This window comes from Onychomys torridus, chromosome 6, assembly GCF_903995425.1.
Source record: "Onychomys torridus chromosome 6, mOncTor1.1, whole genome shotgun sequence".
Lineage (NCBI taxonomy): Eukaryota > Metazoa > Chordata > Mammalia > Rodentia > Cricetidae > Onychomys > Onychomys torridus.
In genome coordinates this window covers 113,223,871-113,247,901 of record NC_050448.1, presented here as the reverse complement: position 1 = coordinate 113,247,901, position 24,031 = coordinate 113,223,871, and the positions used below count along the sequence as shown (strand labels likewise).

General features: G+C 40.9%; 1 protein-coding gene across 1 annotated transcript in view; it reads left to right on the top strand.

Annotated features, from left to right (window-relative positions):
* Nucleotides 1–428: 428 nt before the first annotated feature.
* Nucleotides 429–24,031, top strand: part of LOC118586281 (microsomal triglyceride transfer protein) — a 39,732-nt gene continuing 16,129 nt past the window's right edge. The window contains exons 1-10 of the mRNA XM_036191397.1: nucleotides 429–489; nucleotides 6,049–6,236; nucleotides 7,598–7,741; nucleotides 12,590–12,697; nucleotides 14,392–14,508; nucleotides 14,788–14,927; nucleotides 15,606–15,756; nucleotides 16,870–17,027; nucleotides 18,392–18,560; nucleotides 19,528–19,635. Coding sequence (XP_036047290.1) covers nucleotides 429–489; nucleotides 6,049–6,236; nucleotides 7,598–7,741; nucleotides 12,590–12,697; nucleotides 14,392–14,508; nucleotides 14,788–14,927; nucleotides 15,606–15,756; nucleotides 16,870–17,027; nucleotides 18,392–18,560; nucleotides 19,528–19,635 — 1,344 coding nt within the window. The remainder of the gene's footprint in view (nucleotides 490–6,048; nucleotides 6,237–7,597; nucleotides 7,742–12,589; nucleotides 12,698–14,391; nucleotides 14,509–14,787; nucleotides 14,928–15,605; nucleotides 15,757–16,869; nucleotides 17,028–18,391; nucleotides 18,561–19,527; nucleotides 19,636–24,031) is intronic.

Sequence of the window (24,031 nt, the reverse complement as noted above, 5' to 3'; positions counted from 1 at the left end):
TCAGTGTTCTCTCTTTGGTGATGATTTTGTACTTGAGCAGAAAAGTATGACAGCTACTTTTTTGTTTGTTTATTTGTTTTGTTTTGCATGGCTCCTTGGTGCTTCTGCATTTGTGCATTTGTGGGATGGTGGACTGGTTTAGTTTGGCTCTCCAGATGAAAACTTCCTTGATTTTCCATCTCGAATGAAACAAACTTCTTCAAAGTGACAGACTGAAAACTATAGCCCACCCATGTTTAATCATTAATAGTGAGCCCTTCCATGAACTTAGGTCCTGATTTTGGAGTTTGGAATCTGACCTTTCCCCTATAGATAAACACTGTTGCGGCAGATTCTGAGAAGGGTCACTTCCTTGCTGGCTGCCACCAGGAGAGTCTGCTTCTCAGTGACTCCTGGGAAGTGGATGCAGTAGAGGGTAGCCAGGCAGCATGATCATCTTAGCTGTGTTCTTCCTCTGCTTCTTCTCCTCATACTCTGCCTCTGTTAAAGGTAAGTGTATGCTGCCTTCTCCTAAACTTGAATCTCTCTCTCTCTCTCTCTCTCTCTCTCTCTCTCTCTCTCTCTCTCTCTCTGTGTGTGTGTGTGTGTGTGTGTGTGTGTGTGTGTGTGTGTACACACTGGAAGAGTTTCTAACTACACACTTTTTGAAAATATATAAGGTTGGAATATCTGGGGCTAAGTGACTAAGTGGACATGAAAAAACTTAATTTCTGGCTCTATTTTACAAGAGTGGAGGTCTCTTTTCGTTTCAGCCCGCCATCCCTCAGACCAGTGTGTTTCTAGCTTCAGTTTTCCATTTCTGGAAAAGGAGTGAGATATTGTTACCTGCTGCTGGTGAACACACAGAAGGCAGTGCCTTCATTTGAATTGTAAAATAGGATTTATAAAACCCAGTCCCAAAATTTCCTCCTAGTTGCTTAGCAATGGGACACCAAGAAAGTCAGACCCAATGGGGGGTGGGGAAGGGCATTTGATTGCCAAAGAATTATGAATGAAATGGTAAAGCATGTATGGAATTCTGCTGGCATTCAAAAAGAATAGAATAATCTAAGTCAGTGAATGAAAGAAAATAAAACAGTGTGATATGGATTTAAGAAATAAGACATCTTTAGAAATAGTGTTACTAGTTAACAGTTTCTGTTTTAAGATGAAAATCACTTAAAAATATATGAATTGATAACATCAGAAAAAAACAAGAGGAGAGCATTTCACAAGGAATGGTTTCAATGTCATGTTTCAAATGTATTGATATGAATTCTTCTATGAATCCACCAGCTTATAGAATCTTTGGGCTGCGGATTGTTGTCTCGTATAAAGATGTCACTCTTTATAATTCATAAAAAGATACACTGTTAAAAGCACCTGGTCTAAAGGTACCCTGTTATGGTAGGGGGTCTCTTCTAGTGGTGTGCACTGTGAATGAGTGACATAATGTGATCACACACGAACTTCTAAAATCTGTTTGTAATCACTGTGACTTGTGACATAAAGTGAATGTGAAATTTCTACATGGAAAAGGAATAGCCATTACTACAGCAAGATATAGAGGGTTAAAATTCAGTTATTTCACCAGGGCAAAAAGATTCTTAAACTAAAGGGGATACTTTCAGCACTTTCAAAAAGCGTTAGTGTTTAAGATACAACCCTTCCTTAGGTGAAAAACAAAAACTTGTACATCATATTTGACTTGAAATTGTTAGAAGGCAGTGTTTTATTGTTTGTCTAATATGATGTAAACAGTATACTAACCCAATATCATGATTATTTTGAAAAAATGGAGATATAGTAATTACTGTAGCATCTTTTTAAATTTCATTCTGTAAATGAAAAACAGCAAACACACACACACACACACACACACCACCACCACCACCACCACCAGAAGACAGGCATGCCACCTGCGCATAGGAAAAATGTGGCTTAGAACATGACAGCTTGTTGTGTACAAACTGAATGACAAATCCCAGTTTTTAGAACCCAAAGCTTATGCAATTGAGAGGCTATCTTTGATAAAACACCACGGAAGTATCTTATGTTTCCAAAGGTTACTGAGGAAAGATAAGGAACGTGCACAGATTGCTAGGGCCTCTTTCAAAGTCTTCCAAGGACCTGGGCAAGTGAGGGGCCCAGGGCTTAGGCTTCTCTACACAAGTTCCTTCATTTCAGTTCAAAGACTTTCTTATACTAAATATCACAAACATACAATACAGGGCACAATACAGGACTCAGTTCTCTTCATCTACCTGAAGTAACCTTCGGTAGTAGAGGACCGTGATTTGATGGCAGATTCTTTGCCCTCACAGTAATTGATATTTAACAAGCAAATGACATGAGGTGGCTCTCCCTTCCTACTAACCATAGGATGATGGGTAATATGGAGGGCAGTAATTTATTGAGTGTGGACTCCAAAGCCCCAAGTTTCCCTTGGCTGTTACTGATTGTAGCTGGTAATAGTGGAGCTGTTCTCAGCGCTGACTTGCTTTTTTTTTTATTTTTATGTAGGGCTTTTACTTTCTATTTGTTTTGTCTTTACCTCATATTAGCTTCTTCATTGCTGGTCTCTTCTCAGTCCCTGACCCCATCCTTATTTTTAATCCATTTGCACATCCCATCTCTCCTTCTGCCTTCCACTTTTCTGTCAGATTCTCAAACTCTTTAATTTCTTCCCTTATCTCCAGAACACATCTCCTGGAGCCTCACTCTAACTCACCTCTGCTTTGCCTCCTTGCTTAAGCCAAGGAGCAATGCCATTACAGCGCCTCGACCTTTGGAACAAAATGCCATCATGTCCACTCTAAAGAGCGGTAGCTAAAAAAGTAACCCTGGAGCACAACTAGCCATTTGGACCATCTGAAACTCAGCAGCTGATGAACAGGACAGACCCTTGAGGCCTGTTGAAAGAGGTAGGAGAAGCCAAGGGAGATCAGGGCCCTTCCTGCTCTGGGCATCATGGTCCTGGTGCAGTCAAGAGCTGATCTGGCCTGTGCTCCTTGTTACTGGTAAAGGAAAGGCTAAAAAACATCAGCATAAAGTCATAAAGTTACTTTTGAAAGCTGTGGACTTTAAGAAATAGTCCCTCCTACACATTTTACATAATGATTTTCATCAGAAGGCTCCTTCACGTAGTCCATAAACTCAGATTTCCTAAAACCCAAACTTCAGAGTCCATAAAGTCAGTCTTTGTCAGCAATCATGTACTGCTCATCTTTTGCAATTGCTGCGAGGATGTGATAAGACAGCATGCGCCCTATATGGAATTGTATAGAACACACACACACACACACACACACACACACACACACACACATAGGTCCAAAATATCCTACCTGGCAACAAAGTAGTTGAACTGCTGCAGAGCACCCATTTAGAAATCAGAAGAGGTGGAGAAAGGAGAGGCTGAGAGAGTTATAGACTGTGTCTCCTTCAAGGTCTTCGAACTCCATCTTCCTTCTATATGTCGTGCCCCAGGCTGGGCTGACTTGGGGTTTGAACTTTGTTTTGTGTGGTGCCAGTTCTCCTTCATCTGTCACCTGCCTCTTCCGGATGCCTACCGAAACCGTGTCCTCCCTTTGAACCTGTGTCAGATCATGGACCTAGAATGAGGTCAGAAACTTCTTTCAGCTTCCCACCTCAGCCCTATGGACTTGTCCCTGAGTCTCCCTGTGCCGAGGCACCTGTTTAACCTCACCTTCCTCTGCTGTGTCCTTTATGTAGTCGATTCCATTTCTTTCTCCTCTGTGTCCACAGGAACCCTCTTCAGGGCCTTTGCACTTACTGCTCCTTGTGAGAATGGAGTGGGAGGAGCAGAGTATGACTCTTGCTACAGATGTACACGAGGCCAGCCTAAAGCTGACCTTGCCTCACAGAGGTCTACCCATGCCTTTCCTATTAAACTTACCTCCATTAGCCTGTCTGTCATTCTATGGTATTTGCTCATACACTTATTATATCTTATTTTCTAGCTCCTCGTCACATAAGTATTAGCTCTATAAGGGGAGAAAATTTGTCTCCTTGTTTATTAGCATGGCAGTTGACCTAGAAAATTGACCATGTCCTGAGAGTTTCTCAGAGCATCATTGTTAAAGAAAAGAATGAATTCCTGGCTCCTTTCCTAGGAATGAAAGAGAAATCAATCTAAAATTTTAGAGGTTTATGGTAAAAGTAAGAGCATGACCTTTAGGACCAGATAGCTATAGTTCCCATCACGTCACCATTATTAATTGCCTAAGTAATCCTGGGCAAATGGTGTCATCTCTGTGCCCTTCAGTTTCTCATCTAATGAAGAAATAGTAATGCCCATCTCAGAGCCAGATGTGGTGGTGCAAAATTGTACTTCAAGCACTTGGAGCAAAAGGCAAGAGAAAGAAGGGTTCCAGGCCAGCCTGGGCTACATTGTGAGACCCTGTCTCAAGAAAGACAGACAAACAACAACAGAACAAGACTGAGCTGATTAGATTCTTTTGAAGGTCAGCACACATACTCTAGAGGCAACATGTCTTGGTCTCTTTTTCCTGGAGACTGTGCAGTTGTTGCTAGGGGTGGGTGGGCAGATGTAGACCAGGCTGGCCTCGTACTCACAAAGATATACCTGCCTCTGTTTCCCAAGTGCTGGGATTGAAGGCGTGCACCAGTACACCTGGCTATGTACATATTTCTTAAGGGGAAAGTAAGTTATGACTCCCTGCTAGAGTTCACTGGCAAGGTGACCCCATGACACCAAGTAAGAGCACACACACTGAATCCTTCTTGACTACATCCAGTGAGTGACACACAGAAAACATACAAAACCAGCTTCTGTGATCATAACCTTTGTGTGTCTTGGGAATGAGTTAAACTGAGTTGGAGACTGTGTGAACTTCTCCTTTGTGGGTTTTTGTTTTTTGTTTTGGCTCCCAATAGTGACTTCAATGCTATTTGATATTAAACCCCCTGTCCAGATTTAAGCTAATCTTAAGATTTTATGTAATTAGTTGTCTTTTTTTTTCAGGCACAGTTAATTTAAACCTACTTATAGGTGACTCTTTGATGTTCCAATTTTCTTTAAAATATTATTATACAGTAATATATCTGTGTTTATTTATTTATTTACTTACTTACTTACTTTTGGGTTTTTGAGACATGCTCTTACATCGTAGCTTAGGTTGGCATGGAACTCACTATTCCAGGCTTGCCTGGAATCATTATATTGCCCAGACTACCCTCAACCTCATGGGTGTCTTCTTGTCTCAGCCTTCAAAGTGCTGTGATTATAAGTATGAACCACCACAACCACCACTGAAATGTTCTTTGGATGTTTGCTAATTAAGCTTATGGAGAAAACTACAAAGAAAAAACATTCTTTAAATGCAACAAGTATGCCAAATGAAAGAATGGCCTTTTTGATGACTAACATTTTTTGACACTCAGCTGTTGGAATTAAAAAATGTATTAATTATGGTGCTGTAAAGATGGAATGGTGATTTGGTTAAAAGCACTTGTTGCTCTTCCAGAGGACCTGGGATTGGTTCCCAGCATCCACATGGAAACTTACAACTGTATTTAGCTCCAGTTCCAGGAAATCCAGTGCCCTCTTCTGGCTCCCTTGGGTACTGCATGCATTTGGTGTACATACAATGCAGGCAAAACACCCATACACATAAAATTTTAAGTAATTACAAAAGATCTTACTGAATTTGTAAAGCAATTCCTGTCAAGACCACTGCTTCAACTTTTAGTCAAGTGATTGAAAGCAACATGACTGTTGCTTTAAAAACTGTCTTATGTTCAACCCAGGCAATATGAAGATGACTTGATAGTTGATAAAAAAAAAAATGGTTTTCTGAAATGGAAGTTTGTTTGTATGTTCATCAGTAAACTTACTTATGTGTGGTTTTTAAGCCCATGATTTTAGTCGCTGGAGAAGCACGTCCTCTGTGGTTCAGCAGGTGCTTGTTAAGCTCCACTGAGCCTCAGTGAACTGGAGAATGCAGTGGTGGTAAGACAGTATGTTCTCAGGCCTGACAAGAGCCTGATGATCGCAACTTGACCTGTGCCTGTCTTTTAATGCAGGTCACACAACTGGTCTCTCATTAAATAATGAACGGCTGTACAAGCTCACGTACTCCACCGAAGTGTTTCTTGATGGGGGCAAAGGGAAACTTCAGGACAGCGTGGGCTACAAGATCTCATCTGATGTGGATGTTGTGTTACTGTGGAGGAACCCTGATGGTGATGATGACCAGCTGATCCAAGTCACGGTGCGCATTTCCTGTCAAAATGAAACAACACTACACTAAGGCTCGATGTTAGAAACGCAGCATCCAGCAGCACTTGTTTTGTGCTATTGGGTATACTTGGCTTGTTATCTTTCACAAAAACAAGTGAAGCATCCATAATTTTGAAGTTGTTGCTAATCAATAGTGAGTTTTCTCCAAATTGTTGAAGCAGGCTGAGTAACTGAAGTCTGACCTCCAGTTCTATATATCATCTTAATATGAATGGGGACATTGTATTGGAATCTATTCAAAATGTCCTGGGAAGAAGGGATTTGCAATGCATGTCATGCAAGGAACCATGGAGACTGAAATGGAGATACATTAGGAGAGGCCTCATTTAACGGGTAGAATTACTAATGAGGGACAGGGCCTCTTATAGAAGGAACCAAGTATTCCACAGAATGACAGTGTTTGGTCGGCCATGATGATTTAGATTTGTGAGACTTTTTCTAATGTTGATATATTGTAATCCTACTTTCCAAGAACCTAACAGCAATGGATTCCTTTTAAAGTTAATTGCTCTTCTTCAGGTTGCTGTCAGATAGGTGCACTGGAACAAGTACATGGAACAAATAGCTTTTTTTTTTTTTTTTTTTTCTGTGTAGGGTTTCTCTGTGTAGCTTTGCGCTTTTCCTGGAACTCACTTTGTAACCCAAGATGGCCTTGAACTCACAGAGATCCGCCTGCCTCTGGCTCCCGAGTGCTGGGCTTAAAGGCGTGCGCCATCACTGCCCAGCACAAATAGCTTTTTATAGTAAGATGTGTTGCAGCCCCATTGACAACTTGCTGCCATTTCTTTGGGTGTTTCTAGTGGTGGTTGTATTTTCAAAGTTGGATCAGGACATCACCATGCATTCCTCTGAGTCATTATCACTAGAACAGCAAACTTCCCTGCAGAAAACATTGCCTGCCTCCTTGTTCTGTAATTCTGCTGCTGGCCTTCACTTTACAAACACAGGAGGCAGAATGGGCAGGGAATGTTTTCAGACATGTTACAGACAGGGAAAGGAGGAGGTAAACAGCCACTGTTTAAAACCAGTGAGAAAAGTGCCCGTGACACAAAAGAGCCAAATTCAAGGCACATGTGTTATAACTCAAGGTCACAGATTTAAGTGTTCTCACCTCTGACTAGTTAAACTAGCTATGTTAAACACCTTCCATTTTAAAGTCAATGACAGGTGACACTTGTAGCTTAGTTAAAGCACCTGTGGAGTAATGTGAGCGACAAGTCCTGTGAATCAACGTTTGAAGAAATGACAACCTCAGTTGGTCTCCTTTACCACTTTCTTTTTAGGAGACAGATGTGGGAATTTTTTCCTAGTTGTGTTCTTTTCTTGACTTAGATAACAACCGTCAACGTTGAAAATGTGAACCAACAGAGAGGAGAGAAGAGCATCTTCAAAGGCAAAACTGCACCAAAGATCCTAGGAAAGGACAACCTGGAGGCGCTGCAGAGACCCATGCTCCTTCACATGGTCCGGGGGAAGGTGAGGCTTCGGCTTTCTTCCTGTTTCCTGCTCTGCCCCCTTTCAGTGGGTAGTGCTCTGAGAGACTCATTGTTACCACCTGTTTTCAGTGGAATCATTTCAAGAACTGAGGGGCGAAGGCTGCTGAATAAATGTCTCCAAAGGAAATCAAACCATGCTCTGAATTTTCTTTCCCACCCAGCTTCTCTCTCTCTCTCTCCCTCTCTCTCTCTCTCTCTCTCTCTCTCTCTCTCTCTCAAGTCTTTGTAATAGAATGGCTTCTGGGTAAGAAACACTGCGTTTAAAGTGCATCTCTTATTAGCTATTAAACTAGGAAGGATTACAGAACTATTGTAACACAGAAAATCATTGCAGCTGGTTAGGTAAGTTCAGGAAAGTAGACAGATTAGAATGAAAGGTAAGAGTTTAGGTAAATAATATTAATGTGTGAGGGAATCTGTCTGGGCAAAGCACAAAACTGACATCTTCCTGTGTCATGTTGAAGGCACGGCAGCTTTCAAAATATTTAGACATTCTTTAGAAATATGACGTGGAAAAGCACTAAACATAGCAAAATGATGAACGAATATTGTAATATCCATCTAGAAGTCCAGTAAGGAAATTCTGTATGCTTTCAGAAGTTTTCCTTATGATTTAAGTCTAACCCATTTTATGGTCCTACTGTGTTGGAACTGAGAAGCAGTTGTGAACAACAAATGATCAGGCACTCCATATTCCAGTTTAGGAAGGTGAGGGCATCTTATTCACAATGGAAGGTGTGAGCTCAAGTTTAGGCATGAGGTAGATTGGGAGAGTTACAGTTGTCATTTTACATGTCTCCAAGGTTCAACCTTCTACCTCAAAATAATGATGAGAAGTACTTTAATGTAAAAATGCAGAAACCTCTGCAAACCAGGATGCACATTTGTTATGAGGTACTCAAAGATGAAGGGCTCAGAGGCAGGCGTGTGCCACATCATATAAGAAGGGCTTGGAGGCACATAAACTCCAAACCCCAATCTCTCAGAATGCCTTTCTCTTTCTCCACCTCTCAGAATCTTTCCCTCAATTCAAGCTTTGTTCCCATATCCTGCTTTCTTTTGTAACATTCACACCCTCTTGGTCAGCTGGAAACAGCCATGTGACTTCACCACACTCTTGGTGCTTTGGAACCCACGCATGGCCTTCCCATTTCTCTTTTCGCCATCCATACTCATTGCTAAGTTACAGCTTCCGGCAGAGAAAGTGCCCAATCCTGTTATATTCCAGCCCCTCCACTCTCCATGTCTTTCTTCCCCTTCCCCAAAGTGTCTCCACCTTGTGCTGACTGGTGTGTCCATAAAGCTTTTCCTAACATCCTCCAAGCCCACCACCCCTTGAGGTTATTTCTGTTCAAGTTTGTCACAGTGCGTTGTAATTCTGTCTTCTGTCCACAGTGCAGCGGGTTTCTCATGAGCAGCGTCACATCTTTCTCTTAGTGCACTCAGCAGCTTGACTATTGTGAAAATTCAATGAATGTTTGTAGAGTAAAAGGATGACCACCAAGGTTGATGAGAGGCTAAGAGAGCCAGTCTTGGCTTATGATTCAGTTAGTGATAAGTAAAGGGAACACAGTGCCTTTGGCGTGCTGAGCTCTGCCTGACCACTGCCACAAACATTGTCCCCTGTGCCAGTCACAGACCTAGCAGGTTGCTGCTGTGTTATACTCCTGTGGCAGATGAGGAGCTGCCGTTCTGAGAAGTTAAGAAGATTTCCAAAGGCTACAGAGCTGACAGGTCACGAAGTTGACATTTGAAGCAGAGTCTGTGCCACTTCTGTGTGCCACTGTTCTCTCTTCGACTTCCTGGGTCGCCTTGGAGAACTCTCTATTTTATTTTTCACCGTATGTATTCACTCACTTGATTTGCATATGGCTCAACTTTATTAGCACAAAACACAGTTATTTTCTTCTCTGGACCTCCAAAGTGGCAAGCTTCTTGAGTCCATTAAATATTAATTGCACTTATGGTCTTGACCAGAGCCTATCATTTCACAGTGCCTTTGCCAGAAGCTGAGTGCAAAGTCTTGCAGCACACACACACACACACACACACACACACACACACACACACACGTAAGAACTCAGTGCCTTCACTGTTCAAAGGCTGCATGAAGCTGCCACATCACTATTTTGGTGACATCAATGTGCCAGCCCAATGGGATGTGAGGATTTGCTGTAGCCACGGGTTAAAGTACATCATTATATATCTCTCAATTGTACAATAAAGTACTTGGGAAAGGCTTGACACTGTGGACTAAGAAGTCGAAAGGAATTTCCGGCCACATCGATGTTAGAAAGGTCATTGTCATTTCATTCCAAGGAGAGCAGCTGCACAGGCAGGGGATGTGCTGATGGACAGCTTTCTTAGAGGACATTTCTGCCCTAGGCCAAATCTACACAAGACTTCTGCTATTTCAAGAGAATCTTTTTGTTTTCCAGAGCCCCCTTTCTCTTCTCCTCATTTACAATGCCCATATTTACATTAGGAAAGAACCCAACAGAATACTTAGCTGCACGTGCATTGTGCATTTTCTGTTTCCCACAATCACTCATTGACTATATGGAAGTGCTTGGGTACCATCTGATTTTGTCCACATGCAACAAAGTTGGGGAACATGGCAGTTACCTGTTAAGTTCATTAACACTGACAAATGAAAGTTACCTGTTTGGTTCTGGTTGTCTGTATTGATAAAATTAAGTTTGCCTCTCATTTTGCCTTGTTTCCTGGTGTGAATCTGCTATCTAAACCTGGCTCTTCAGCTCCTGCTCACACACTGACCCTGCAAAGGAGCTGTGGGTGCTACCTGTAAAAATCCCCTATGTCTCTTCATTTGCTTCTGTCCCATACTGTACTTCTTAACTATGCTCTGTCTTATAGGAAATATCAAAGATAAAATGGTGAATCCCTGTTTGCAGAGATCAGTTCAACTTATTTTTGTTGTTTAGGCAAGGATGTAAATTTGAACTTCTGTTACTGAGTCCATGAATTACAGGGGCATCTTCTTCCTAAGGGAAAGCACAGTTCCCAGGAAAATGGCCCCAGATTTCATCACAGGATGCTGGTTCTCCTTCCTGGCAGTCTGCCTAGCCTCACTCTCAGTTTGAGCTCCTTGTGTGGAAAGCTTAGCTTACTGTTCTCTGGACTCTGATGACTCTGGATTCAGATCGGAGGCCTGAGCATTTGGGTATTTAGAATTCATTTCAGAACTAAATGAAGTTATCGTCAGCTTTATCGCCTGAACACCATAAAACGTATTCAGTTCCTCTTGTGAAATAGTGAATTTAAGATTACTTCTATGACAGTCACATGGGTCAAACTTCAAAGTTCCAGTTTATTAAGATTATCATTGTTCAGTAATTTGACGTTTGAAAATGGATAAGGATGTCATCTTTACTTTGGGTCAGATTGGTCTGTCCTAGAAATGAACAGTTTCAGCTTCTGAAATAACAGCCATGCAAAGGACAAAACAAAAGGTGTGTCTACTTTTCTAGTTGTAGGAAAACAATAAATATCAATGGAAAAAGCCAAACATTTTTGGTTATGTCTTTCAGTTTATGCTTTTCAGATTACTGACTTTGACTGTTCCTGCTAAAGGAAGGAAATCCAGTTTATAGTATAGAGCATCAGAGAGCCAGCTTGGATCTGAGAAGTTACCAGTGGTTTGTTTGAGAATATGATCCCTGGATTTTCAGACAGTGAGGTCACTGTCACAGGTCCCTTTTAACCAGCACAAAAAACACTGTTCCAACACTGAAGGTTTATGCAGTGGAGTGACTAAAACTGATCGTAGATACAGTAGCCAGAAAACCTGTCACTAGGCAGAGTATGTCTAGGAAGTAAAAATAGAGAGTTGAGGCACTTAGAAAGCTGATTCAGGCACAATATTATCTCCTAAGAAGACATGAGAAATTTTTAGGTAGGCTGAATTATTCAGATTGGTATTAATTAAATTCACCATATTACTGAACTTTAAATTCTATGTTTGTTTGGTTTTTGAGAAATAGGAAAGCATTGGGAATTTGGGTGGCAGAAATGTTCTGCCCCAGCTTGTGTAGACCATAGTAATTTTTACAGAGAAGGCATGTCTGTCCTCTGCTTCTAAACCGTGTGATGTGCTTAAAGTCAATCCAAGGTGAAAACAATAAGCTGCCCCCTAAACACTTCTCTTTGCTTTTTATGCTGTTTCTTAAAGATGGGCTGACTCATTAAAATGATAAAAGATGCAGTGCCAATAAGTGCCAAGGATAAAACAGAGCCAAGTCACTTCCTCCTCTTACCAAATCACTCTTCTCATTTCAACCCTTCCCTGCCTTCTAGTGAGAACCATGACCAGTAGTCATGGGCAGGCTGTGCAGTCCAGACAAGCCTGCCAGTCCTCCAGCCTCTGCACTTCTACCCAGAGCAGCAGCGATGCTCAGGGAACACTTGGGCCAGCTGGGTTCTATTCATGGACGAACCTGGGCGTTGTCAGAGCCATTTCGGGAATCTGAACTGCCACTTGTGGTGACTGTCATTCCCTTCTTTCTTTCATTAGTTTGTATTTCAAGCAGAATTATAAGAGAAAAGTGTGTGATGTGAACGAAAGGAATGCTCTAGTTTTTTTTCCTTGCACAGCCCTGGTTTTCACAGAAATTCCCGATTCTGTAATGACCATCATGTTCTGAACCATCATTTTCGGCTCCTGAGTCTCACTTCCTGATGGCCTAGCTTCTTAGAAATCACAGCTTTGCTGACAATATCTCACACAATCAGTAGAGGTGAGAACCCGGCCCTACAGATCTGATAAACAATGTACCATTACTTCATTTTTATTTCTCGTTCCCTTTAGGTCAAAGAGTTCTACTCCTATGAAAATGAGCCCGTGGGCATAGAAAATCTCAAGAGAGGCTTGGCTAGCTTATTCCAGATGCAGTTAAGCTCCGGAACCACCAACGAGGTACTTAGTGATGAGTCTAAGAATTCAGCATCTTGGTGAGGGGAAGGGTGCTCACCTGTAATCTCAGCTACTTGGGAGCTAAGACCAGATTTTAGGCAACGGTCTGCCCAGACCATATAATAACCTTATGACACCCTGGATAACTTAATGAAAACCACCAGATCTCCACCATTCTTATAAAAGCTGGATATATACACTTGTATGCTAGTATCCTGTACAGCAGAGATAGGTGGATTCTGAGAGTTCATTGGCCAGCCCTGCTGACCCAAACCATGAGCTTAAAGTTCAGTGAGAGAACTGGTCTCAAGGGAATAAGGCAAAAAGTGATGGAGGAAAACACCTTATGCCCTCTATGTATGGCCTACGTTCATGCATATGGATGTGTACACACATACACACAGATGTACATACATGCACACAGGTGTGCACACATGCATTTATCACATACATGTACATAACACACACATACCTCCCAAGCAATAATAAAATATAAGAAGGGCTGGGGATATGGGTCAGTAGCAGAGAACTTGTTGAACATTCATGAGGCCCAGTTCAAGCCCCAACACTACAAAATAAATAATTAGACCAATAAATAAGTCAGTCAGCATCTTGTCAATAGGCATATCAAAATTGTTTGTAAGAATTTCTGCCTGTTGAAAGTCCACAGAAAATTAAAAGCACTGTTCTGTTTTAGAAAAGTTGACTTAAGTTAGGTAGTCAGATCTCATTTACATATGAAATTATTTATTAATTAAAAACAATTAAGGAATTATAACCAATTATATTAAAGGGACTTTGGGTAATTGATAGATATACAGAAAACTTTGGGGATCCAATGGCTATTAGATGTCTCTGTCCTGCTTCCTTGTGGGGAGCACATTAAAAATATGTTCCCTGGATTTATCTCAAGGATGCTGGAATTGTAGATAAGCAAAGAGCTGCGTATCTGCAGTTTAATAATCTCAGATATTTGAAATGCAGTGTCAGTGTGCAGAATCACTACTTTACCCCACGTCCCCTGATTCAGTAAAGAAATTGAAATGAGTTAGAGAATTAATGGGTCTCCAGCTATCAAGTCTGACCAAGCTGTCCACCATTTTCCTGGTTTTAGTTCATCCAGCCCATGAGTGGAGGGCCGAGGGAGTGCGGCTGGACTGCTTGCTAACACAGCAGCAGGTGTGGTGCCAGCTTGGGGCCAAGGGGAAAGCTTGGAGGAGTGGAGCAGAGCCTGTACTGGGGTGCTTTTGTCTAAACTCAGTTTTTTATTATGAATGGCAATGAATTTAGTTAATCCCACCAGTTTCAAGAATTTATGCCCATATTTCTTTGTTAAAATCACACACCATCTTGCTATAGCCTTTTAAAACACCTCCCCCTCCCTAGATAATTACCCATATGACCAGAGATTTCAGTTATGGTCAGGCAGTTTGTCCAAATCCTAAACTCAGAGAGAAGTAGGAATTGCCCATGGTTCCTGGGACAGCTGAGGAGGTGTTTTAAGACTCAATGAAAGAAAGTGAGAGTCAGCGTCCTGTAGGAGCCTTTGAGGATTTCTGTCCTTTTGTTTTGTCCTCCTGGGGTGGGGTGGGGTTCTGCCATGGCATATTAGGAGCCCAGGAATCAAGCCTCTTTCTGGGAGAATGCAGATGGTCCACACGACATCCCAAGTATTATGCTCTTACTTCCTGCTCCAGGTAGATATCTCTGGGGATTGTAAAGTGACCTACCAGGCTCAGCAAGACAAAGTGATCAAAATGAAGTCCCTGGATACATGCAAAATCGAGAGGTCTGGGTTTACAACACTGAATCAGGTATGTATGGCAGAAAGATACTGCTTTCTCTGGGGCATAGAGATTTAAATTGTAGAAAAGAACAAAGCAATGTAACTTGAAGACATTTATCATTTTTAATTTAGGTTATATTTTCACACGTGCCAAATGAATGGATATTTAAATGTGTTGTGGGTGTGGGTGATGGGCAATGGTGTCAAAGAGGCACTCTTGAAAATCGAGAGGGAGCTGCTATTTGACTCAATTAAAGATTAAGAATAATTACTTTCTACTTATCTATCTATTCATTTACTTATACAGGTGTTGGGTGTCAGTTCAAAAGCTACATCTGTCACTACCTATAAGATAGAGGACAGCTTTGTCACAGCTGTGCATGCAGAAGAGACAAGGGCTTTTGCCTTAAACTTCCTACAAAGCATTGCAGGAACAATAGTATCAAAGTAAGACAATGCCAGAATTCTTATTTTCCTCCATATATTATTATGTTCAACTTTTTCTTCTATACATTATATTGTATGTGACTTGTAAATAGGTGTGTGAGTGTGTGTATGCATGCATACATGGATTCTTTATTTCAACTGAATTCCTTGAAAAAAATGAGTTCAACCTGTTCACCTTCATTTTTCACACAATCTAGATATGTATACAAAATACTAGTTTTTCCTATCTTTTGATAGCAGACAAATTTCTAGGAGAGCATATAAGAAAAAAATCACTACTGAGACCATTTTCTGGAAATTAAGCTTTGCCGACCATGTTGGCTAACAGATGACACGTGATTGATTGCCTTGAACATGATTTTCAGAAAGCAGGTCTAAACTCAGAAGGGCTGACATCCCATGTCTTGTTCAGCATCCAGGCAAATTTTCTCTCGGCATGATATTTTGAAAGTCTAGACTTAAACTTCCAAGCCTTTGAATAAGACAGTTACACCAGAAAAATTACATAATTTTGTTGGGGTTTAAGGTATCCTTGGAGACTCTGCAGCTCGAGTGTAGATGGAGTGAGTTAGTTGGTTATTTTCTTGCTGAAATAATTGCAGCTTTTGTATTATTTCCTCTCTTTCATGTACATACATCCATTCTTATAATGTGCTGTTACCATTTGGTGTCACACAGGCAGAAACTGGAGCTGAAGACGACTGAAGCCGGTCCGAGGATGGTACCTGGGAAGCAAGTTGTGGGTGTAATTAAAGCACTTGATTCCAAGTACACAGCCATTCCCATAGTGGGGCAGGTCCTCCAGCAAGCCTGCAAAGGATGCCCTTCTGTAAGTGTGAGCAAACTCGGCACTGATGCTGGATTGTTTGCCCATCATGCCTCCCTCCCTCCCTTCCTCCCTCCCTCCTTCCCTCCCTCCCTCCCTCCTTCCCTCCCTCCCTTCCTCCTTCCTCCCTTCCTCCTGTCCTTCCTTCCTCCTGTCCTTCCTTCCTTCCTTCCTTCCTTCCTTCCTTCCTCCTGTCCTTCCTTCCTTCCTTCCTTCCTTCCTTCCTTCCTTCCTTCCTTCCTTCTTCCTTTCCCTCTCTCCTCCCTTCTTCCCTTTCTTCCTTCCTTTCTTCTCTATTTCCCTCCCTCCCTCCCTTCCTCCCTTCCTTCCCCCCCTCTCTCTTTTTCTGCAGCAAAACACCAGCTAATTCTATAAAGGAATCAATCATTTTACTACAGATAGCAGGTGATTTACCACACCCTTGAATTAACAGTCACGGATAGATTTTAACATCCTATGCGATGAGGTTTAAAAAAAAAATACTGAAGCGGGGAAATTAAGTTATTGGCTTGTTCCAAAGCTGAAAGATGCCACTGGCTAGAATTATTGTATTTTCAAAACCATTGTATTATAACTATAATGTGTGAGAAAATGACCTTTTTCTCAATACTGCCCATTAAGCATAGATACAGTCTCTATACAGTTCAGATCCCAATAACAGCATGACACTGGATTTCACACAAACAATACTTTACAAAGAGTAGGGAGCTCAAACTATTTGAAATGTTGATTTTCAGTGAGATTCAAGTAAGTTAGAAAATGGGTGCAACTCTGCAGTAGATCTCACTTTGCCCCTCCCAAATACCAGATACCCTGCTGTTAATTAAAGTTCTGCACACCTTCACTAGTGTGCAGATGTAATTATAAACAGTCATTGGGGGAGCTACACATCCCAACATCGGTTGGCTATTGTCCCAGGTCCTTCAAGTTCAGCACTAGCAGACAAAACGGTACTGTAGAGGCATGGCCTCCAGGGGAAGCAGGATGCTGTATTTGGTTCTAGCTTCATACAACATATGAGATGATCTGGGTGACCATTGTATTGTGGAGAATAGCTCCCTTTGCAAATTGTGAGCTCAGAATGAAGTGGGGCTACACTGTACCTGTGTTTTGCAGCTGGCGGAGCACTGGCAGTCTATCAGAACACACCTGGAGCCTGAAAACTTGTCCAATGCCAAGGCTGTCAGCAGCTTCCTGGCCTTCATTCAGCACCTCAGGACTGCAAAGAGAGAAGAGATCCTCCAGATTCTGAAATCAGAGAAGAAGGAAGTGCTGTAAGCCCCCATTGTAGCTTGGGGTCATCTGTCAGGAAAATCTTCTTACACTGTTACTGTCTTTTAATTATTTTTAAATTGATTTACTTTATGTGTTTGAACACTGCTACAAGTATGTATGCACATCATTGCATGCCTGCTGCCCCTGGAGGTCAGAAGAGGGTATTGGATCTCCTGGAACTGGAGTCACAGGTTGTTGTGAGCTGCCATGTGGGTGCTGGGAATCGAACCTGGTTCTTCCGCAGAAGCAGCAGTGCCCTAAACCACTGAGCTGTCTCTCCAACCCTGTTTTTTGTTATATAAGAAGGACCCCTTTCAATCTCTATCCTGCCTCCTTCTGCTGGTCTGCACTCTCTAACTGCTGTGCCACAGGTCAGTAACAATGCTCACTGGTCCAGAAGTACACCAGTTTCACACTGATTCTCATGACCATTGTTTTGTGTCCATGAGTCTAAATTAGTACAGGCTCGAGTTTATAATCATGCTCTAGAATGGGGGTTGCCCGTGCTTCTGTGGAATTGTGTTCTCAAGCTATTAATCAATTTTGTTTGTTTGATATGTTTTGAGACAAAAATTTGCTCTGTAGTCCAGGCTATCCTGAAATTTACTATGTAGCCCAGGTTGGCCTTGAACCTGGGTTGATCCTCCTGCCTCAGCCTCCTTAGTGTTAGGATTTCGGGACTGAGCCACTATGAGTGTGAGCTCAGTATGTAGTATTTATATTCATATTCATTCATATATTTATTAGTGTGAAAAATCAGTTAAAATTTTTATCATGCCCAGACTGAACTAACCAATGATATTTTTATGATTAGTTTCTAAGTAGAATCTCTCCATGGAAGACAATAACACATTTGTTGTGAATAAAATAGAGCTATACCATGATTTTTTTTTTTAATTTTTAAAGGGAAAAAACTTCTCTCTTACATATGAAGTTAAAATAGTTATCCATTTTCTATCAATAATGGTGCTTTAGTTAAACTAGGCATTTAAGAAATGTGTATATTTACAAATCTAATTAGAGAAAAGTATTCAATTTGGGACTTCAGATTCTATGTATTACTCATATAGAAAATATTTTGAGCTTAGTTTATGATTTTATTTACATAATTTTAACTTAGAAATCTTGAAATTGTATTTTGTTAGGCAAGTACAGTGTAGTAATTTGTACATTCTGAGAAAAGAGAGCAAGAATTAGAGATGTCTTTAAGCAGAATGGAGAGGTCTTTACGAGAATGTATCATTCATATTTTTGTTCAAAGGAAAACTGTACTTCTTTAGAAAGCTCACATCAATGAGTGAGTGAGAGATTTGTGGTAATGTCATTGTAAGCCCCGATGTCTGACGTGACCCCTGGTTTACAGCCCTCAGCTGGTGGATGCAGTCACTTCCGCCCAGACTCCAGACTCACTGGAAGCCATCCTGGACTTTGTGGATTTCAAAAGTGACAGCAGCATTGTTCTCCAGGAGAGGTTCCTCTATGCTTGTGGATTTGCCTCCCACCCTGACGAAGAGCTGCTTCGAGCCCTCCTTGTGAGTCAGGGATACCGGGAAAATAGTGACCACGGGCTGCTGAAATCAAAAAGGATAAATAAAAAGCTGCTGCTTCTTCTTCTTCTTCTTCTTCTTCTTCTTCTTCTTCTTCTTCTTCTTCTTCTTCTTCTTCTTCTTCTTCCTCCTCCTCCTCCTCCTCCTCCTCCTCCTCCTCCTCCTCCTCCTCCTCTTCTTTTTTGGTTTTTCAAAACAGGGTTTCTCTGTATAGCTTTGGAGCCTGTCCTGGAACTTGCTCTGTAGACCAGGCTGACTTCAAACTCACAGAGATCCACCTGCCTCTGCCTCCTGAGTACTGGGGTTAAAGGTGTGTGCCACCAACACCCAGCTATAACAAAAAGCTTCTTAAGCATAAGCAGGCTTTAAAAGTGGATCCAATCAGAGAGGAGGCCAAAGAGAGAGCCCTCCTAGTACTCACATTCAGAGGTCGCTGGCCTCTTTTCTGTGCATTAATCACTAACAGCACAGCAAATCTTCTCACTTAGGGTCTTTGCAGGCCCAGTGACCAGAAAAACAATGCTTTATGACAGCCTGAAGATTATGGCCACCTATCTTATCATGTGGTAAAGAAGAAAACACTGGAGTGGGGAGTCTATGTGATGCTTCAATAAACAATTAGAGTTACTCTGACTTCAAAAATCTTCATGTTGTTTCTACATACACATTGGTGTCTCTGGTTCATATAGACTAGACTAACCTAAATAATCAAATCCCTGAACCCCGAAGGGTTCACAGATGGAGTAGATCACTTGGGATCAGGCATCCTAGTAATCCTTCATGCAAAACTAGACAACATGTTTCTAAGTGTCTCAAAAACAAAATTCTGAGTTTGTTGTCTAGAAACACAAAATCATTTCCCTAGGTGTTTGTTACTTTGTTAACTGAAAGCGTCCCTTTGGAATGCTGAGGTGTTCTGATAATCTATTATTTGATCCCTGCTTGGCCACAGAGTAAGTTCAAAAGTTCGTTTGCAAGCAATGACATCAGAGAAACAGTTATGATCATCATTGGAGCTCTTGTCAGGAAGCTGTGTCAGAATGAAGGATGCAAGCTCAAAGTAAGTGCCACTGTCTCATGTCACTGCTGTCCAGACTGCCCAGTGCACTGCCATGCTGCCAATGCTGCCACTTCGCAGCCCCCAACCCGCTCCCCATTTCCTTTGTGCCTGGCAATCATTCCCATCTCACTTACCTTACAGTTCAATAAAGCTTTCTTGTTGATTTCTGTCTCTCACTGGGGTGTAAGCTCCACACAGTGATGAATCCTTGTTTTTCAATACCAGTTGCTTAAATGATTCCTAGTATATAGATTGTACTCCATAAATACTGTCTAGAAAGCAAATCACCCATTAATCTTCCTCCTAATACACATTTGTTGATAGTCTTCTATGTATGTATTTAGGCATTTTTTTGTCTTTGTTTTTATTTGTCGTAGACAAATTGTGTGTGTGTGTGTGTGTGTGTGTGTGTGTGTTTGTGTGCACGTGTATGTATGGTGGAGCTCAAACTCATGGCTTTGCACATGCTACTATTGAATTTCATCTGCAGCCTCGCCTACTTTTGAAATAGGGTCTCACTATGTAGCTCAAGCTTGCCTTGAATTCGCCAAAGTGGGCATCAGACTCATACCCTCCTACCTCAGACTCCCAGGTGCTGGGATTACGGTGTGTTTTCATACTCTGCCTCCCCCTGTACTTTTTTTCTAGATATTTTGCAGTTTCAGATCTCAAGTTTAAATCCTTAATTGATTTTGAGCTAATTCTTGTACAGGAGTTAGTTAAGGATACACTTTCATCCTGTTGTATGTGAATGTACATTATCTCAGCCATATTGAAGACACTGTTTTCCCCTATTGTATGTTCTTGGCATTTTTGTGGAAAAAATCATTTGACCATTGCTGTGTGGGCTTATTTATCCCAGGTTGATCCCATAGGCTATCTTTTTTTTTTTTTTTATAAATTTATGCCAACACTATGCCATTTTTGTGACTGTGGCTTAGTACTGTATTTTAAAATACAGTAATGTGATGTCTCTATCTTTGTTCATTTTACTCAGTAGCTGTGGCCATTTCATGTCTTTTTTATTCTATACACATTTTAGAACTATATTTTTTAGTTCTCTGAAGAATGTCATTGATATGTTTATATGTTTTCATTGAATATACTTTGGATCTTATACATATTTAATTCTTCCAACATGGGATATCCTTTTACTTATTAGTGATATCCTCAGCTATTTCAATCACCATTTTCTAGTGTTCAGTATACAGTGTCTCACTTCCTGGGTTATAAGTATGCTAAGTGTTTTTTGATGCTATTATAAAAGAGCTGTTTTTGTAACTTCTTTTTCAGACACTACATTGTTAACATTTGGAAATGCTACTGATTTTGTTGGTTGACATGTGTCCCGCCACATTCCTAAATCCATGTATCAGTTCCAATAGTGAGATAGTGGAGTTTGTAGACCTTCTATGTGTAAAGCCATGTGAAACAGGTGGTTTCACATATTTATTTTCCTACTTAATGGCTGTTATTTCTATTTCTTGGCTAATTATTTTGGCTAGGACTTTAAGTATAAGATAGATAGTGCCTACTAAGCATTCTTGTCTTGTTCCTACTTGTAGAGAAGCCTTCCACTTTTCCCTGTGTAATGTGTTAGTTATGAATTTACCACACATGGCTTTTATCACATGGGACATTCCTTGGACACCTAATTTGTAGAGAGTTACCAGAATAGAATGTAACACTTTGTCTGATGTCTCTTCTTCATCTGTTGAGATGACCATATTGTTTTGGCCTTCACTCTGCTGATATGGTCAGTTACATTTGTTGATCTGCATATGCAAAACAGTGGCTGAGTTCATTACTGGGATGAATCTCACTCAATCATGTAGAATATGTATGTTGGCATTTTAGTGTACTCTTGCTGATTTGAAATGTTAGTTTATTTTATGTGCATGCATGTTTTGCCTGCATGTATGTAATTGCACTGCATTTGTGCCTGGTACCTGTGAAGACCAGAAGAAAGGGTTGATGCTCTGGAATTGGAGCTACCAATGATTGTGAGCTGCCATGTGGCTCTGAGAATTGAACCAAGGTCCTCTGCAAGAGCATCAAGTGCTTTTTAAGTGCCGAGCCGTCTCTCCTCCTCCCTGCTGCTGTTACTTTGTTAGAAGTTTCCAGTCTATGTTCAGCAATGAAATCAGTTTCTGGTCTTTTGGTAGTGTCTTGGCTCTGGCTCTGGTATGGGGCCATGCTTTGCCCAGTGGCAGTGGTATTTTTCTCTTGTCGTTGGTTCTTTGTGAGAGTTTGAGGAGGCCTGTCTTTAAATGTGACGCCATCTGGTCGTGGGCCGTTCCTTAATTGCACAGTCAGTCTTGCTCATTACCGGTGTCTTCACACTACTGAGTTTTTCATCATTTAGTCATGTTTGTTTGTTTCGAGTAGCTGGCTGTGGCCCTAAGTTGCCTAGTCGTCTGTGTACCACGTGCTCCTCACGGCTGACTCTGGGGACCTTTTGTGTTGTCTCATCAGTGATGGCGTCTCATCTTTCATTTTTGATTTTGCCTATTTGAGTCCTTTATCTTCTTTTCTTATTCTAGCATGAGGTCTGTTGATTTTGGTTATGTTTTTAGAAACTCAGATTTTATTTTCATTGATGTTTTTTGCGTGATTTTCTACTTCATTTATTTCTTGTCTGGTTTTTCTTATTTTCTCCCTTCTGCCAATCTCGTTTCTTTTGTTCTTAACAGCAGTTATTTGAAACATAACATGTTGTTTATTTGAGATCCCTTTTGATGTCAGCAAGTATGCTGTAAGCTTTGTTCTCAGGGCTGTTTTTACTGCAACCAGGAAGTATGTTGTATTTCCATTTTCATTTACCTGAAGGTGTATTTTAAGTTTCTCTTTGACCCAAAAGTTTTTCAGGAAGATATTGTTTAATTTCCACATATTTGTTAATTTTCCTTGATTTCTTTCTCTTATTTGACTTCTAGTTTCACATAATTGTGGCTGAAAAATATTTGATATGGTTTCAGTCTTCTTAAACTTGTTAAAACTTACAGTGTACCTGATATGGTGCTGCATACCTTTAATCTCAGCACTTGGGAGGCAGAGGGACCTGGAGCTCTCTGGTCTACATAGTGAGCTCCAGGCCAGCCAAGGTTACATGGTGAGACCCTGCTCACCCCTCAAAAGCCCCCAAACAACAACAAAAAAGCCCCCAAAGTTGTAGTATAACCTAAAATATGATGTAGCCTGCTAATTTTCTCTATATCCTTCAGAAGAAAATCTACTGTGTAGGTATTGGATGTGATGTTCAGCATATGACTTGGAGGTGCTTGCCCCAAGTGGAGTTCATGTCAGATGCTTCCTTGTTGACTTTGTCTGGGTGACCTGTAAAGTCTGTGTGTTTCTTGGGTTGCAGTATATCTCCTTTCAGATCTCAGATGCTCACATATGTATGTCTGTAATTCTTACTGTTCCCTTGATGACTCAACCCTTTACCACAATTGAGTGATCTTCTTCACGTCTTTTGAGTGGTGTCCTTAGAGGCTATGGAACTCTACAACTTCCTTCTTGATTGGAACTTTTTCTGCGATGTGCAATCTTCATATGTGAGCTTTGGTGATAGGAATTTACTTGCTGCTAATCACCTAGAACTTTGTATCTTAATCATATTTGTGAAAGCATCTTTGCTTGCCTGAGTAGGCTAGCAAATATCTCATCTGTTACATTAAAAAAAGAGAAAATAACTCACTTTGTAAGCATAACTAAATATGGAGAACCAAGTAGATTAAAATCTAGCAATATCCATTAAAAGCCTGTTTTCCTGTTTTACAAGATTAAAATGCTGAATATTATATACAGCCCCATTTCCCTCATTCTTATTATGAGCAAGGTTTCAGTCCCCATTTTCTTCTGCTAAAGAAAGACATCACTGGGTTGGGGATTTAGCTCAGTGGTAGAGCGCTCGCCTAGTAAGTACAAGGTCCTGGGTTCGATCCTCAGCTCAGAAAAAAAGAAAAAGAAAAGAGAAAGACATCACTGTGTTGTTTTTTCTTCCAAATGCTTGTTATTAAAAACAATAGAGAATCATTCTTGAGACTCCACAGGGTGCAGCCAAAGATAGACTGTGTGATAAGCATCCGAGAAAGGATCACTAACAACAGGGATGTTAAAATTTGACAGAAATCAAATTTAGCATCACATCTAATATATTAGACAATGACAAATCTCTACATTTACAATTCCAATAATTATTAAATGGCTGATTTTTTAAAATCAATTTCTGTGTTGAATATCACATTGTGGCAAAGAAAAAAAAATCCACATATAAAAGCACCCAGTCAGCATTATTTAGTGAGCATGAACTTCATATTTTACAATGCATGTGCAGTAACCATGTATTCATCACAGCATGGCCAATCACCCAGCAGCCACATTATATTGAGTA